This window comes from Girardinichthys multiradiatus, chromosome 13, assembly GCF_021462225.1.
Source record: "Girardinichthys multiradiatus isolate DD_20200921_A chromosome 13, DD_fGirMul_XY1, whole genome shotgun sequence".
Classification (NCBI taxonomy): Eukaryota; Metazoa; Chordata; class Actinopteri; order Cyprinodontiformes; family Goodeidae; genus Girardinichthys; species Girardinichthys multiradiatus.
Window position 1 is genome coordinate 6,281,160 of NC_061806.1, and position 16,734 is coordinate 6,297,893.

The following is a 16,734-nucleotide window of genomic DNA, read 5'->3' on the forward strand; positions in this document are numbered from 1 at the left end:
AGGTTTGTGCCGTTAAAATGTTTGTTTGTGCTGTTATGGTTTATGAGATATAAGTTTTATTTCAGACGATCACATGACTTTACTTGTGTCTGTGGAAATTGATTTTTCCAGCTGCAGGCTGTTATTAGGCACTGTTTGTAGTTACACATTGGTTTCATTTGTTCCTGTACATCCTTATTCACCATTTCAGTCAGTGAGAAAGTGAAGTTGGCAGATGTTATCAGTGCAGGAAGGAAGACAAGGCAAGTCTTTTATTTCTTTCTGCAGAATAGTGACATTACGATGACGTTGTTTATATGTATTTTATGGAGCCATTTGGAGTACATTTCCTGGACCATGTCTTGTACACATGCAGCTGAGTATGATTCCAGTGCTGACAGAAAAATGTGTTCAGTTCAATATCTGCAATGCTTTCACTGTGAGGTGTGCTATATTTTAATAACTGCAAAGATATGAAGGGATCTGTGTCCCCTAATTCCTAATCATTTCTCTTTTGTTTGACTTTCTAGTTTGTTAAAATTATTTTGGTGGCTTGGCTCGGGATCGCCTACATCTATCAGATCTGCTTCCTTTGCTGACCTTCATACAGCTGGTTCCATCCTGCCATCACAAAGCCCTTTTGCAGGTTTCCAGGCAGTAACCATTGGAATGGCCAGTGGCCATGGAGATATACGGTATTCTGTTAGAATTCTTTAAAAGTTACCAGTGTCTCCTTACAGGAACATATGAAGAAAATACAGGGGTTGGACAATGAAACTGAAACACCTGGTTTTAGACCACAATAATTTATTAGTATGGTGTAGGGCCTCCTTTTGCAGCCAATACAGCGTCAATTCGTCTTGGGAATTACATATACAAGTCCTGCACTGTGGTCAGAGGGATTTTAAGCCATTCTTCTTGCAGGATAGTGGCCAGGTCACTACGTGATACTGGTGGAGGAAAACGTTTCCTGACTCGCTACTCCAAAACACCCCAAAGTGGCTCAATAATATTTAGATCTGGTGACTGTGCAGGCCATGGGAGATGTTCAACTTCACTTTCATATTCATCAAACCAATCTTTCACCAGTCTTGATGTGTGTATTGGTGCATTGTCATCCTGATACACGGCACCACCTTCAGGATACAATGTTTGAACCACTGGATGCACATGGTCCTCAAGAATGGTTCGGTAGTCCTTGGCAGTGTGCGCCCATCTAGCACAAGTATTGGGCCAAGGGAATGCCAGGATATGGCAGCCCAAACCATCACTGATCCACCCCCATGCTTCACTCTGGGCATGCAACAGTCTGGGTGGTACGCTTCTTTGGGGCTTCTCCACACCGTAACTCTCCCGGATGTGGGGAAAACAGTAAAGGTGGACTCATCAGAGAACAATACATGTTTCACATTGTCCACAGCCCAAGATTTGCGCTTCTTGCACCATTGAAACCAACGTTTGGCATTGGCATGAGTGACCAAAGGTTTGGCTATAGCAGCCCGGCCGTGTATATTGACCCTGTGGAGCTCCCGACGGACAGTTCTGGTGGAAACAGGAGAGTTGAGGTGCACATTTAATTCTGCCGTGATTTGGGCAGCCGTGGTTTTATGTTTTTTAGATACAATCCGGGTTAGCACCCGAACATTCCTTTCAGATAGCTTCCTCTTGCGTCCACAGTTAATCCTGTTGGATGTGGTTCGTCCTTCTTGGTGGTATGCTGACATTACCCTGGATACCGTGGCTCTTGATACATCACAAAGACTTGCTGTCTTGGCCACAGATGCGACAGCAAGACGTGCACCAACAATTTGTCCTCTTTTGAACTCTGGTATGTCACCCATAATGTTGTGTGCATTTCAATATTTTGAGCAAAACTGTGCTCTTACCCTGCTAATTGAACCTTCAGACTCTGCTCTTACTGGTGCAATGTGCAATCAATGAAGACTGGCTACCAGGCTGGTCCAATTTAGCCATGAAACCTCCCACACTAAAATGACAGGTGTTTCAGTTTCATTGTCCAACTCCTGTAGGTCTACACTTCATCCTGCAACACCTCAGCCGACCAGGGAAGCATGCCAGGATCCTGTTTGTAGACTTCAGCTCGGCCTTCAACACCATCATACCAGACATCCTCCACCAGCTCACCCAGCTCAACGTCCCAGCCTCCACTTGTCAGAGGATCAACAGCTTCCTGACGGACCGACAGCAGCAGGTGAGACTGGGGAGCATCTTCTCCTGCAGCAGATCTATAAGTACTGGTGCCCCCCAGGAGTGTGTTCTATCCCCACTCCTCTTCTCCCTGTACACAAATGACTGCACCTCAGCGGACTCGTCTGTGAAACTCCTGAAGTTTGCAGACGACACCACTGTCATTGGTCAGATCCAGGACGGTGATGAGTCTGCATACACACAGGAGGTGGATTGGCTGGTAGACTGGTGTTGTCAGAACTACCTTGAACTCAACCCACTCAAGACTGTGGAAATGGTGGTGGACTTTCGGAGAACAGACACTTTCTTCCCCCAGGCTGTTTCTCTGATGAACATTTAATAGAGTACCAAACAACTGCATACTGAAGTTGCAAATGCACCTTTGTATATATGTATATATATTTAAGGACATAAAGATATATGCATAAATATATATTATAATGCATTAAAAAAAACAAAAAAACCCCAGAGAGCAAAGTGTACCGGAGTCAAATTCCTTGTTTGTATGTACGAACTTGGCAATAAAGCTGATTCTGATCTTCATACAATGTAAATTAAAACAGATTTTTTCTTTTACTTCTTATACATTGTTATATTTAGAAGGATACCTGCCTTGTTTCCTACCAATGAAAATCATGTTAAATCTAGATATGCCAGGGTTTTGAATCATGTTGGGCTTAACCTTATTCGGTGTTTATTTTTTTTACATTTGGGATCTGATCATATGATTCATTCATATGGAGCTAGCAACAAAAATGTGTTTTAAAAGAATAAAGTAGACAACTGTTCAGTGATGTACTCAGGAAGGTGTATTTCTGTTATTGGTAGACAAAAATATGGCAATCTGGAAATGATCAGATCAGTTTGGGTATTAAATATAATTTTATCTCACAATTCCTGACCAACCTTTTGAATGTTTCCATTGATATTTTAACAATGTACCTTGGCAGTGAAATTGAAAGGTCTCCTTGCTATTATGCTGATAATTGGCTCCCTCCACAGATTCATGTCAGGGCTCTGGCTGAGCCAATCTATAACTCCAACATTACTTCCAGTCAGAAGACAGATCATTACAAAATAAAATGAAGCAATGAAACTATGAAAGGTCAGGATATTGTAGTAAGCTTCAATAAATATTCTACCATTGTTGTGGCAAGTAAGCAAGATCAGTTATTATGACTGGCTGCAAATTCAAAAGAGATGCACAATTGCCAAATTATTGTCCACTCATCCACTAGCCACACCAGAAAAGGAATACACTGTAACGAAGAACGACAATCTTTCATTATATAACGTAGAATAGGTTGTAAATTTTTATTTTTCTTCCTATTACATTCAACTTACAGTAACTCCCTTTGGATCAAACCCGTTATTTACATGGTACCATATTATTGTTGCTTTGTTTTGCAGTGTTGTAATGCAAGCTGTCTTTGCCTCAAGCAGCATTATCAATAATTAAACTCTGATGTCTGACAGGGTCCAGTATGGCCTTCAGCTACAGTTATCCATTGACTGTTTCTCCTGCAGCACTTTTATCTGATCCTCAATGCTCTTTAGTTCCTTCTTCAAAGCTGAAACCTGAACAGACAAGATGATAGAATATACAAAAATAACTATTATCACAATTACAACATGAGTACAGACTTGTTAACTTAATGAAAAACAAATGACCCAGCTTTTAATTTCTAAGGTATTTTCAATATCAGGACATTGAAAAAACACCCAGTTCTTACCAGACCTCACAAAATGAGTAAAATGCAAAGAGAGAATGTAAATAAAAGATTCACGCCATGATCATCAAAAGGTTGTTGAACCAGGTTGTCTGTGTGTGTGTTTCTGTGTTGATCATATGATGCTATTAGACATCCATGTGCAGTTTGGAAGCCTTGGATTTGCTGACATTGTTACTGGAACTAGATATTGTGAAACAGGCAAAGAACTGAACCAGCAAACAACTTCAATAATAAATTACTGTTACAACAATTTCCTAAATGGTTGCAAATGCTCAACTCTATGAACAGCATTTGCATTCATAAAGTCCTCACCCCAGATATTGAAAATTATTCTTGAGGGAAAAATATTAACATCAATAATAAATTAAGAAGGAGGCATTAAGGTTAATTTGCTTCTCTTTGAATTCAGTTCAATTTAATTCAGTTTATAATATAGCCCTAATAGCCCAAATCAAGTATAAAGAGCATCAGTTCACACCTCAACTCAACTCCTCCACATCCCATTTAGACACAAATTCTTGTCATACACCAACCACCCCCCTACCTTCAGACCCCCTGCATGCACTTAGGATCTCAGAGGAAGATGTAAATAGAATCTTTCAGCGCCTGAACACAAGGAAGGCTTGAGGACCTGATAATGTCTCCCCATTGTGCCTGAGAGCCTGCACCAACCAACTGGCCCCAATCTTCACTGAGATCTTTAACAAGTAATTGGAGCTGTGTGAGGTTCCCTCCTTCTTCAAATGCCCCACCATCATCCCAGTACCCAAGAACCCCACCATCTCTATCAGAACAAAAAAAAAAAAAAACATATTACAACACTGTCATATATATATATATATATCAACACTGTATCTGCTGTGGACCACTTCCGGTTCCTAGAAACCACCACTTCTCAGAACCTGAGATGGACCTCACACACAGACAATGTTCAGAAGAAGGCCCAGCAGGGACTGTACTTCCTGAGGCAACTCAAGAAGTACAACCTTCCACAGCAGGTGCTGGTCCTCTTCTACACTACCATCATTCAGTCTGTCCTGTCTTCATACATCTCAGTGTGGTTTGGCTCATCCATAAAACAGGACAGGTCCAGACTGCAACGAATAATCAGGGCTGCAGAGGGAATCATCAGGGCTGACCTTCCCTCTATCCAGGACTTATACAGGTCCAGTGTCAGGAAAAGGGCAGCTAAAATCTCTGCAGATCCCACACACCCTGCACATAAACTGTTTAGGCTTTTACCTTCAGGTGGCGCTACAGAGAACTGTCTACTATAACCAGCCACCACAGAGACAGTTTCTTCCCCAGGCTGTTTCTCTGATGAACACTTGACAGTCAGAGTTCCAGAACAACACCATGCATACTATTGTAAAGTCGAATGGTGAAACATGTACATTTAAAAGATATTCTTTATTTCCAGTGTTACAAAAAATATACATATATATATATATATACAAAAAAAAAAGTTGTCACTTAGAGCAGTGTACTGGAGTCAAATTCCTTGTTTGTCTGGACAAACCTGGCAATAAAGCTGATCCTGATTCACAATTGAACAGTTGCAGTCTCAAGGCACTTTACAAAAAAGAATTTGCAACAAAGAGTCACCCTCTGCTGGCCAATTTACAGAAAGCGGGTTTAAGACACTTCCTCAATGGTTAGATTTACCCAGTCCTGATACTCCAGCTTCTTTTTTATGCAAATAAAGTATGGTTCAACTATATTCCTTAAACATTTAGCATTGAATAAATCAACTAATTGTATGTGTGAATGGGAAATAAAAAAAAAAAACAACATCTCTGTTTAGTTACTTGTAAAACATTTAAAAGGGAAATTTCCACACCAATTCATCCAGTATGCAATAATTCAGGTGTTTAGTACCTTAACCAATATAAAAAAAACGTCTAAGTCCTAACTTCTTACATTTTTTTCGTCAGATTTTAATGTTCTGTAAAATTAAGAAAATCTTTTTGAGAGTAAATAAACTAACACAATCTAGATCCTGTGGATATTTCTGTCCAGTACTCACCCTACTTTCCATCTGTTGCCTGATTTGTGCAGGAGTCTTGGTCAGGCTGTTGGGAAACTGAAGTCTGCAAAGATTTTCTTCCAGCTTTGGAAGAAGCTTATCTCTCCGCTGAGAGAGATGCCGGATCAGTTTGTCAATGTCAATCCCACTCTAAAAAAAAAAGAATACAAAATAAAAAAATCTGACAAAACTCTGCGTTAAGACGCATGGTTATACACAATAGAGCCATTTCCTCTGCAGATTAAGACACACCAGCAAATTGACAATTGTTTCACTCTCCAACATACAGATAACATTTGTCATATTGTTGATGTATTTTTTGAAACTTATAAATTTGGGTAATGATTTACAAATCCAAAATAGGTAAAAATATAAAATAAATAACAGAGCTGAGTTTGACGATATTAAAATATGAATATTAGAACTGGAATGACTGAGTTTAATGAGGTCCAAATATTGAACAACTGTTTTTATCAGTTAACATTCAATTCAATTCAATTCAAGGACCTGAGCTTCCTCAATAAGAAGAGTCTGCTCTGTCACTTCTTGTAGACGGCTTCACAGTTGCATCTCCACTCCAGTCTGTTGTCCAGGTGAACCCCAAGGTATTTATACTCCTCCACCACCTCCACTTCTTCTCCCATGATGGAAATAGTTGTTTGTTCCTGTTTCTCTTAAAATCTACAATAATCTTCTTTGTTTTATTCACATTTAAGATGAGATGATTGTTTCCACACCATCCCACAAAGTGGTCCACTAGCAAAGTGGTCCACTAGCTGGACTCAGCTTTTTCACGACTGCAGAATCATCCGAGTATTTCTGCAGATGACAGGAGTCTGTCTTGTACTGGAAGTCTGAGGTGTACAGAGTGAAGATGAATGGTGAGAGTACAGTCCCCTGTGGTGCTCCTGTGCTGCTGACTGCCTGGTTAGACACACAACCCTTCAGTCTCACAAACTGTGCTCTGTTTGTCAGGTAGTCTTTGATCCAGGAGATTGTTGAGGCCTCCACCTGAGTCTTCTGGAGTTTCTGACAAAGCAAATCAGGTTGAATTGTTTAAAGTGCACTGGAGAAACCAAAGAACATGATCCTCACAGTGCTGCTGGCTTTGTCCAGATGACAGTGGGATTGTTGATACAGGTGTATGATGGCATCTTCAACTCCAACTCCACATCTATAAGCAAACTGAAGGGGTTCCTGATAGTTTATTGTTTGCTAACTCAGGTGGGTCAACAGGAATCTCTCTAAGACCTTCATGCTGTGGGAGGTGAGGGTAACAGGTCTATAGTCATTGAGGACTGATGGGTGAGTGTTCTTTCTTGCCGGAACAAGACAGGAGCTCTTCCACAACACTGGAACCTTCTTCCAGTGTTGAGAATGCATGAATGTATTCTCACTTATTGTTTTTCTTTATTATTTGTGTCAGTGAGAATGCATTTATGTTTCTTTTCACCAAGTGTTGTGCCTTTAGTATATTTTCAACCAAAAACGATTGATATTATCATTCATTTGTCCGTTCTGATAAAAACAGTCCAAGAATGACGTTGATAGCCCTTACGGTTTCCGAGTTACGGGAAGTAGTTCGGGAGCATGCACCTCCATGTTAAAGAGGCTGGCCTGGATGAGACAATAGTGACATGCTGCGTCAAAAATGCTGCAGGTGTCGGGTTACACTGACAGTTGTTGCTGATTGGCTGATTTAATTGTGTGAATGCTGTAAAGCAATTATTGTGTTTCTGGTTTTCTTTTTTGGAAGGCATTCACACTATTGAGATCCTGTTTCTCTTTATTCTTTATTATTCCATCTTCTTCTTCTTCTTCTTTTTCTGGTTGCTTTCGTACACTTTTTGATTCGCTACTCCTTCTGCATACTTTGTGTTATTTAAACCGTTCAACTTTCACAATATTCAGCCTTTCAGGACATTCCAGCTTTGACTTTTGGTATTTATACCTTTTATACTTTAAACATATTCAGCTTTTTATGTTTTTTTTTGCTCGCATTGAAATGAATGGAAAACAACAAAAATTCCAATAAAATTTCACAGTTTTTACCATTTAACTACTTCCGCATACTTTCAGTTAGAAACAGCATTCAGCTTTAAAATGCTTCCACAACCTTGTGGTATTTTTGAATTATTCAACTTTTTCATAGCCCACATGCTAATGTTAGCATTTAAGCTAACATTAGTATTAGCATCCACAGTCACCGGACCTGAACCCAATTAAGATGGTTTGGGGTCAGCTGGACCGCAGAGTGAAGGCAAAAGGGCCAACAAGTGCTCAGCATCTCTGGGAACTCCTTCAAGACTGTTGGAAAACCATTTCAGGTGACTACCTCTTGAAGCTCATCAACAGAATGCCAAGAGTGTGCGGAGCAGTAATCAAAGCAAAAGGTGGCTACTTTGAAGAACCTTGAATATAAGACATATTTTCAGTTGTTTCACACTTTTTTGTTCAGTATATAATTCCACATGTTTTAATTCATAGTTTTGATGCATTCAGTGTGAAGCTACAATATTCATAGTCATGAAAATAAAGAAAACTCTTTGAATGAGAAGGTGTGTCCAAACCTTTGGTCTGTACTATATAAATGTTTTAGACTTTTTAAAATATTCAGCTTTTTGTGCAGATTTTTAGCCCATTGAAATGAAAGGAAAATCTTAAAAATTCCGCAAAATTCAGCAAGAAGTTTGTGCTCTTTCACAGCTAACTACTTTTACATAATTTCAGCTAGAAACTCAATTCAAAATTTAAACAAGTCACAAGACATTAAGCTATCCACAAATGATTCAGCTTTTTGATATCTCTTACGGTTTTTCTAAAATCGCGTTTTATGCAACTTTTCCCAAGATTTCAATTTTACAATGTAATCCAATGATTATGTCATTGGATTACAGAGTGCTCACTGTCACAGTGAGCACTCTAGGCCTTCTCGGTTTTTGAAACTTGACAGGGCTTTGCGAACAAACTGCTGTTGTTCTTGCAAATTTCACTCTACAGAAGTAATTTATGCATCAAAACGTAGCTCCGTCTTTCTGCTTTCAGGAAATATGTCATTGATGTAGGTTTTATAGTTTTCATTAAAACACTCCCTGAGTGCAGGCATGTCACACATCCTGACCCATTGGGATCAATACAAAATGTAAGAAAACAGAAGACTGCAACTCTCAGTGAAGAGGGTCGTTTTCGAATCGCCCAGTCCCCTAAATGGAAGTGTGTAAAGACATGAGCCTCGTCAGTTTTTTGCTTCAATAGATCCTCTCACTCACAGTGAAGGAATTATTTTGATACCTTTTAACGTTTTCCTGTGAGATAGGTTTGTTTCAGAGTACAGATATTTTTGTAGAAACTTGAAAAGCTTAATGATTGTTCAGCAAAGCGACAGATTCATACAGTACATGAATCAAATTGATAGCCCTTATAGTTTCCCAGTTATTTAAACTTGTTCGAGAGCATGTTCAGGCATTTTTGTCTTTTTCTAAATTTTTTCCTTTGTTTTCACCTATTGTTGTGCATTTAATAATATTTTGCCAACAAAAAAAGATTGACATTATTGTTCCCCTGTCCGTTCTGATAAAAACGATCAAAGAATGATATTGGTAGCCCTTACGGTTTCCGAAATATTAGGAGTAGTTCAGGAGCATGCTACTCCATGTTAAAAAGTGCAGCAGCTCACACTAAGGATTACCAGGAACAAACTTCCATCAGAACCAGGTCTAAACTCCATCCCAAGCTGGAACAAATCTCCATCAGAACCAGATCCAAACTCCATCAAAACCAGGAAGAAACCTCTATCAGAACTATCAGAACAAGGTTCAAACTCCATCAGAACCAGGTCCAAACCTGTCTCAGAACCAGGTCCAAACTTGTCTCAGAACCAGGTCCAAACTATATCAGAGCCCACAAGAAATATCCATCAGAACCAGGTACAGACTTGCACCAGGACCAGATACAGATCTCCATCAGAACCAGATCCAAACTCCATTAGAACCAGGAAAAACCTCTATCAGAACCAGTTCCAAACTCTATCAGAGCCTGGCAAAAGTTTCCATCAAAACCAGAAAAAAAAAAAAATCAGTTTAAGAACCTTCTAAATATTCTCATCAGATCTGGTTATAAACCTCTTTCAGAACCAGGCCCAAACTCCATCAGAGCCTGGCAAAATGCTCCATCAAAACCAGAAAAAAAAATCTGTTTAAGAACCTTCTAAATATTTTAATTTGATCTGGTTATAAACCTCTTTCAGATCCAGGACCAAACTCTATCAGAACCAAGAAGAAACATGAATCAGAACCTTGCATAAATCTTCATCAGAACCAGGAAGAAATCTTAATCAAAACCAGGTCCCAACTCCACCAGAACCTGGCAAAAGTCTCCATAAGGACCTTGAACAAATCTACGCCAGAACCATGTACAGGCATCCATCAGGAGAAGGTCCAAACTATCAGAACCAGGTACAAATCTTCACCAGATCCAGGAGGAACTCTCTATCAGAATCAGGAACAAAACCCCATCAGAACCAGTTCCAATCTCTATCAGAACCAGAATGAAACCACTACTGTGTGACTTATGATAAGACCATCTCCATAGGTCCCAGTGGAGCATCAAAACAGCGACTATTTGATGCCAGCTACTCAAACAGCTTCTACTGAGGTTCCAACACCTGAACAAGAGTGAATATTTTTAAAGGGCAATTTCATAGACTTTTGAATATAGGCTGTAGTGAGCATTAGCATTTTAGCTTATTTTAGGTTATACATTGCTTTTTGCAAAGTATATGGGGTCAATTAATATCAGCCTTCATGCTAGTGATAGCCAATATGCTAATGTTGGCATGTTAGCTTCTCTTTCTCCTCTCTTAGCTGAAAAAAACAAACAAGTAAGTGCCTTTTTTAGGCACTTACTTGTTTGTTTTTGTGTTTCTTCAGCGTATTTGTAGTTAGTTTATTCTTTTTCTGAATTTTCTGCCATTTTTTATATATTTTATCACCAACTTCATCTTCTTAGGCTATATTTTTGCTTCAGTGTATCCTTTTTAGCTCATCTATGGGCAGCTCTTTTCTGCTTTTTAAAAGTTTTTGTCAATTCTTGCATTTCAACAAATGTTTCAACAAGTAGTTTTGAGGTAACTTCACCTTGTTACACTGTTTTATAGCTGCTTACAGATCAGATGACAGGTTTTCTTTGCTAATGTTTCTGCTATTTCTACTAATTTATCAGATTTCAGCTGATATTCTGCTGTCAATCTTAGCCACTTTCTGACAGCTTTCAACAGGAGTTTAACATTTCTGTTTTGTTATTATTCATTACATTTCAGCAGATTTTCTGTAGTCAATTTTAGCTCGTTTCTGCCAGCTTTCAGCAAAAAAATTCAGCTTACAGCATTCACATTGCATTTCACAGGAAATGCAAATTTTTCTAGTTTCTCCTAGCAATTACAACTAAAAACATTTCAGGAGGCAGCAACAATGAGATGTTCTAGAACTCAGCACCATGTCAGTTCACTGCTGTTTAATTCTGCTCCATGATACGAGTGTGAACACTAATTGGCAAAGGCACTGCCATCACTTAATCCTTTCTGATATGGGTTACAAATGACTCCTGCATTGAATGTGCACTATGTATTAAAATGTTTTCAGGCTGGATGGGAATACCTTGTGACCCAGATGTGGCCTGGCAGAAGCAATTTTATGTTTGACACCTGCCTACAACACAACTGCTGTGGTCTATTTTTGTAGTGTATAGTAAGGGATCAGAATGTATACAATATTTTTCACATATTTTAATAAGCAGCAGCTCTCCAGCCTGTTTGAAGGTCTTTTCCAAAGAGCACTGACTGCTTTTTTAACCCATTTTAGTCCAGTCCTTCTACCTCAACATTTTTAAAGGAAAAAAGTATTTGCAAATTAATACACTTACCAGAGACCCTAGCACTTAAAAAACAAACAAACAAAGGATGTAAAAAAAAACCAGTCATTGAGCAAATTAAACTATGATCAACCGCAAACCGATGGTAAGAAAAACAGCTTCTAAAAATTCAAAAGTTCAGCATAGTTTTTGTGTTTTTTTTAATCTATTAACATACACTACTCACAAAAAGGTAGGGATATTCGGCTTATGGGTGAAATTTCAGGATGAACCTATAATGCAATTTACAGGTGAACCTAATGTGACCTTCTCTAAACGTTTGATTTCACATGTCCAAAAGTGTTTCACTACTTTTTACACACCTTGCTTAACAGCAAAATTCACAACACCTGTTTGATACATGACCGATAAATTTCCTGGTTCAGTCAGAATTGGTATGTAAACACTGTTGCATCACTCTTTCTGTCATGGTTCTCAATCATCTTTAATCAACTTGTTTATATTGTACATAGCCCATTAGTCCTCGTTATTCTTTAATTCTGCTTGGTAGTTTAGTTGGATTGTTTTAGCATAGTAAAGAGTTTGTTGATTTAAATATGTTTGATTTGAGTTTATTTATTTATGTTAATAAATTCTTGTATTTTAAGAAATTGTGTGAATTCATTCCATGTGTGTGCAGAGTTTTGCTGTTCAATAATGTCAGAGCTTGGCTCACTCTTTTCGATCTTGTCCTAATACCGCCGCCTTCCTTGGCTGGTATTCACAGGACAACTCTTATCAGATCGAAATATTATTTGATAAAATATTAAAGTATTAATATTAAATATTAAATAATATATTCAGATTCATAGTCACAACAACACGCTGTAGTTACAGTTGACAGGCTTAATGTAAACTAACAGCTGTTCTGAGACTGGGAGATCAGGCTGTGGTTTTACTGAATATAACTGCAGGTAAGATTAAACAGTAAACACTGATTAGATAATAGTTAAGTTAATTGGCAGTTAATACATTTACTGTGAACACGCAACTTGACTGTGAATTTGATGTGTGCATCTCTCCAGCCCCTTGTTTCTGTTTCCATTCATTTCCACACAGACCGACAGACAGACATTCACACACACAGAAGAACACTCACAGCACAAACATGTAATGCACCAGGCAGAAAGACCTCTGGCTGGGAGTCGAACCCAGGACCTTCTTGCTGCAAGGCAACAGTGCTACCAATAATAATTTTTAAATTCCTTCTCCTTTTACATTGCCTTATTAATTTTCTAGAGTCTTATTTCCTATAAGAATCCAACCTCTTATTTGAATGAAAATTATTAATCTAAATTTGCAAGGGTATGAATAATTTCTTGCTTAACTGTATAACATTTTAAAGCCACGATTAGGGGATGCTACTTTAAGGTACAGGAAATAAAGGCAGCAGAATCCACAAAGAAATTAAAGAAGCGAAAAGCTGTCAAACCATCTCAATGGAAAAAACCTACGACTGGAAACCATTACCTTCACATGACATAGAAAAAAGTTCCAAAGATACACAATTATAATTTTGGTTAAATACATATGTTGGTGGATTATTTTCAACATCACCAACTTGTACGGCATAAAAAGGCTTAAAGGTCAACTGTGTTGGCAGTGCAAGATCAGAACGTAACAGTAGCTGTGCCTTTGTAGCTGTAAACACATACCTTGTAAAATACAACAAAAATGATCAAATAAATAACACAATAACAATATAGAACACAATAAAAATTAAAGGATATCTATTGGAATTAGTCTGGTACACACCTGGATGTGAAGGTGTAGCTGACATGTGTTGTCCACCACACCAATGAAGCATCCTGTAGGTGGAGGAGTAGAGTGGAGAGAGGGGAGAGGGCCTGCTTGATCCGGACAGTAGATCTGGAGACTTGAGATACGACTTAAAGTCCTAACAGCTGAACCAAAGCGAAGGAGTGTCTGGGCCTGGCTCGGTGAACACACTACCCACACTGAAACCATGTATAAACAATGTAAATATATTAGGTACTGCAAGTTTTTTTATTCTTTAACAGGAAGGCTCGTGAATATTCTTCCACTTGTCAAAACATATCAAGGTTTACATTTAGAAGTACAATAAGCCTGCAGTAAGTCACAGCGCTGCACTTTTTCCACATTTAGTTATGTTTCAGCCTTATTCCAAATTGTTCCAAATTAATCTCTTTTCTGAAAGTTCTACATACAATACCCCAATATGACAATGTGAAAAAAGTTTGTTTGAGATTGTTGCAAATATATTGAAATAGAAAACTAAGAAATCACTTTTACAATTACATTTAAATATTCACAGCCTAATATTGCTTAATATTTTGTTGATCTACCTTTGGCAGCAATTATAGTCTCAAGTCTTTTTGAATATGATGTCACAAGCTTAGCACACCAATCTTTAGGCAGCTTTGGCCATTCTTCTTTGCAGTACATCTTAAGCTCCATCAGGTTGGATAGGAGTCATCTGTGCACAGCCATTTTCAGATCTCTCCAGAGATGGTCAATCAGATTCAGGTCTGGACTCTGACTTGGCCACTCCAGGACGTTCACAGAGTGGTCATGAAGATCTTGGATGTGGACTTTCAGTTGTTGTCCTTTTGAAAAATGAACCGTTGCCCCAGTCTGAGGTCAAGAGGTCTGGAGCAGGTTTTTATAGAGGATGTCTATGTACATTGATGCATTCATCCTTCCCTCTATCCGGACTAGTCTGCCAGTTCCTGGTGCTGAAAATCATTTCCATAGAATGATGCTGCCACCACCATGCTTCACTGTAGGGATGGTATTGGTCTGGTGGTGAGCGGTTCCTGGTTTCCTCCAAACATGACACCTGGGATTCACACCCTTCAGGTGCCTTTTGACAAACTTCAGATAGGCTGCTGTGTGTCTTTTATTAAGGATTGGCTTTAATCTGGCCACTCTACAACACAGGCCTGTTTGTGGTGGGTAGCTGCAGTGATTGTTGTCCTTCTGGAAGGTTTTCCTCTCTCCACAGAGAAATGCTGGAGCTCTGACAGAGTGGGCATGGGGTTGTTGGTCACTTCCCTGACTAAGGCCCTTCTCCCCCGATTGCTTGGTTTAGACAGACGGCCGGATGGTTCAAACTTCTTCCATTAATGACTGATGGAGGCCACTGAGTTCATATGGACCTTCAAAGCAGTAGAAATGTTTCTGTATCCTTCCTCAGATTTGTGTCTCAGGACAATCCTGTCTCAGGAGGTCTACTAACAATCCATTTCACTTCATGCTTGGTGTTTGTCCTCTGACATGGACTGTCAACTGTGGGACCTTATACAGACAGGAGTGTGCCTTTCCTAACCATGTCTAATCAACTGAATTTACCACTGGTGGACTCCATTATAGCTGTAGAAACATTTCAAGGATGATCATCGGAAACAGTTTGCACCTCAGCTCAATTTTGAGCTTCATGGCAAAGGCTGTGAATACTTGTGTAAATGTGATTTCTTAGTTTTCTATTTGTAATAAATTTGCAACAATCTGAAACAAACATTTTGTCACATTGTCATGTTGGACCACTTGTTTGCTGAATATTGGACCATTTGCACGTTGCTGGACGCCACCAGGCCTCCTGGCGTTTTCGGCCATTTTGTATCCAGGACAGTCCGTGCCTACAGATCCCGTTGGACATTGCGACTGATATGACAGGGCGCCCCAAGTCTGACGTCACAGGACGCTATATAGGAAGGCGCCCATTTTAACCATTTGCTTTTCAGCTGGAGACCGTGACAGTGACACGGTTACCAACATCTGAAGCATCACCTGGAGAAGAGTCCCGAGTGGATCTAATTTATTCTCTCTCGTTGGCCAACGAAGAATTCATAACTGAGGTTTCTGGAATAAGAAGGCCAGAAATTTCACTTTGCCGATTGAAGACATGAGTTTAACACGTAACTAAAAAACACAGAGTTTCAAGGAGACGAATCGCCACCGTGTTTTGTCCTAGTCGACTTTGATGGTCAGATAATATTTTCCCTTTCGCCAAGGAGGCCAGAGGACGAAGATTGGCTGCTTTTTATGAAGTTAACTGTGGACGCACAGTAACTTCCAACTTCCACCCATTCTCTCTCAACCCCGCTCAGAAGGAAGACGACGACAAGTAAAACCCATCTTTTATTTTTTTATTTCTTTCTTAGAAAGTCTGGGCAGGGTACAGGAGGTTTTAGTGCGATGAGATTCGCTATTTAATCTAATGTGTCCTGAATGATATGTGCATGTAACCCTTTTTATTGAAACTTTCATGTGCCGTGTTTGACGTCTGGAGGCCGCTGCACTCCCCAGCATTGTGTGTGTTTTGCGGGGTTGTTGAACACCTGAGAGCAAGCGCAGGTGCTCTGTGAGACTGGAATGTTAAAATAACCTCATGGTGAAATTCCCCATTTTATTTGTCTTCAACCTTACTGCTTGCTAGCTTGCCGCCAAAAGTTTTATAACTCTTTGTCTGCTCAAGAGTTGGGGGAGGTTTTATGACTGAGTATAACTAAGTTACAGTTGGAGCTGCGCCCCACCTCCCCTCACCACCACACCCCTTTGTCATATTATCATTTTTGCCATAACTGCTAATTTGATCCCATACTGCTGTTTTGCTTTATTTTGTTTAGTTAGATATTTTACCCCTTTTGTGTAGAACTTTGCATGTTTGAGTAGGTGAGGATTATTAAATCAGAAGAGCGGGTGTATCAGGGCTGTGATTTAATAAATATTCAGATAGATGGTAACTGTTTATTTTGTGCAAGAGTGATTCGTCAGTCAAGATAAGGTTGAAATTCCACACGTTTTGGCAGAAACGGTCGATTAAACAGTGACCTCTCTGGTAATAGTTATTAATTATTACTTAGAGCCGCAATTACAACACCAGAAGACATCTCTGGT

General features: G+C 39.3%; 1 protein-coding gene across 4 annotated transcripts in view; it reads right to left on the reverse strand.

Annotated features, from left to right (window-relative positions):
- Positions 1-3,482: 3,482 nt before the first annotated feature.
- Positions 3,483-16,734, reverse strand: part of vars2 (valyl-tRNA synthetase 2, mitochondrial) — a 61,645-nt gene continuing 48,393 nt past the window's right edge. For all 4 annotated transcript variants that reach the window (XM_047384678.1, XM_047384679.1, XM_047384680.1 and 1 more), the window contains 3 exons: positions 13,609-13,811; positions 5,947-6,096; positions 3,483-3,765 (listed from right to left, as the gene is read on the reverse strand). In XM_047384678.1, the coding sequence (XP_047240634.1) occupies positions 3,679-3,765; positions 5,947-6,096; positions 13,609-13,811 (440 nt within the window). In that variant the 3' untranslated portion in view covers positions 3,483-3,678. The remainder of the gene's footprint in view (positions 3,766-5,946; positions 6,097-13,608; positions 13,812-16,734) is intronic.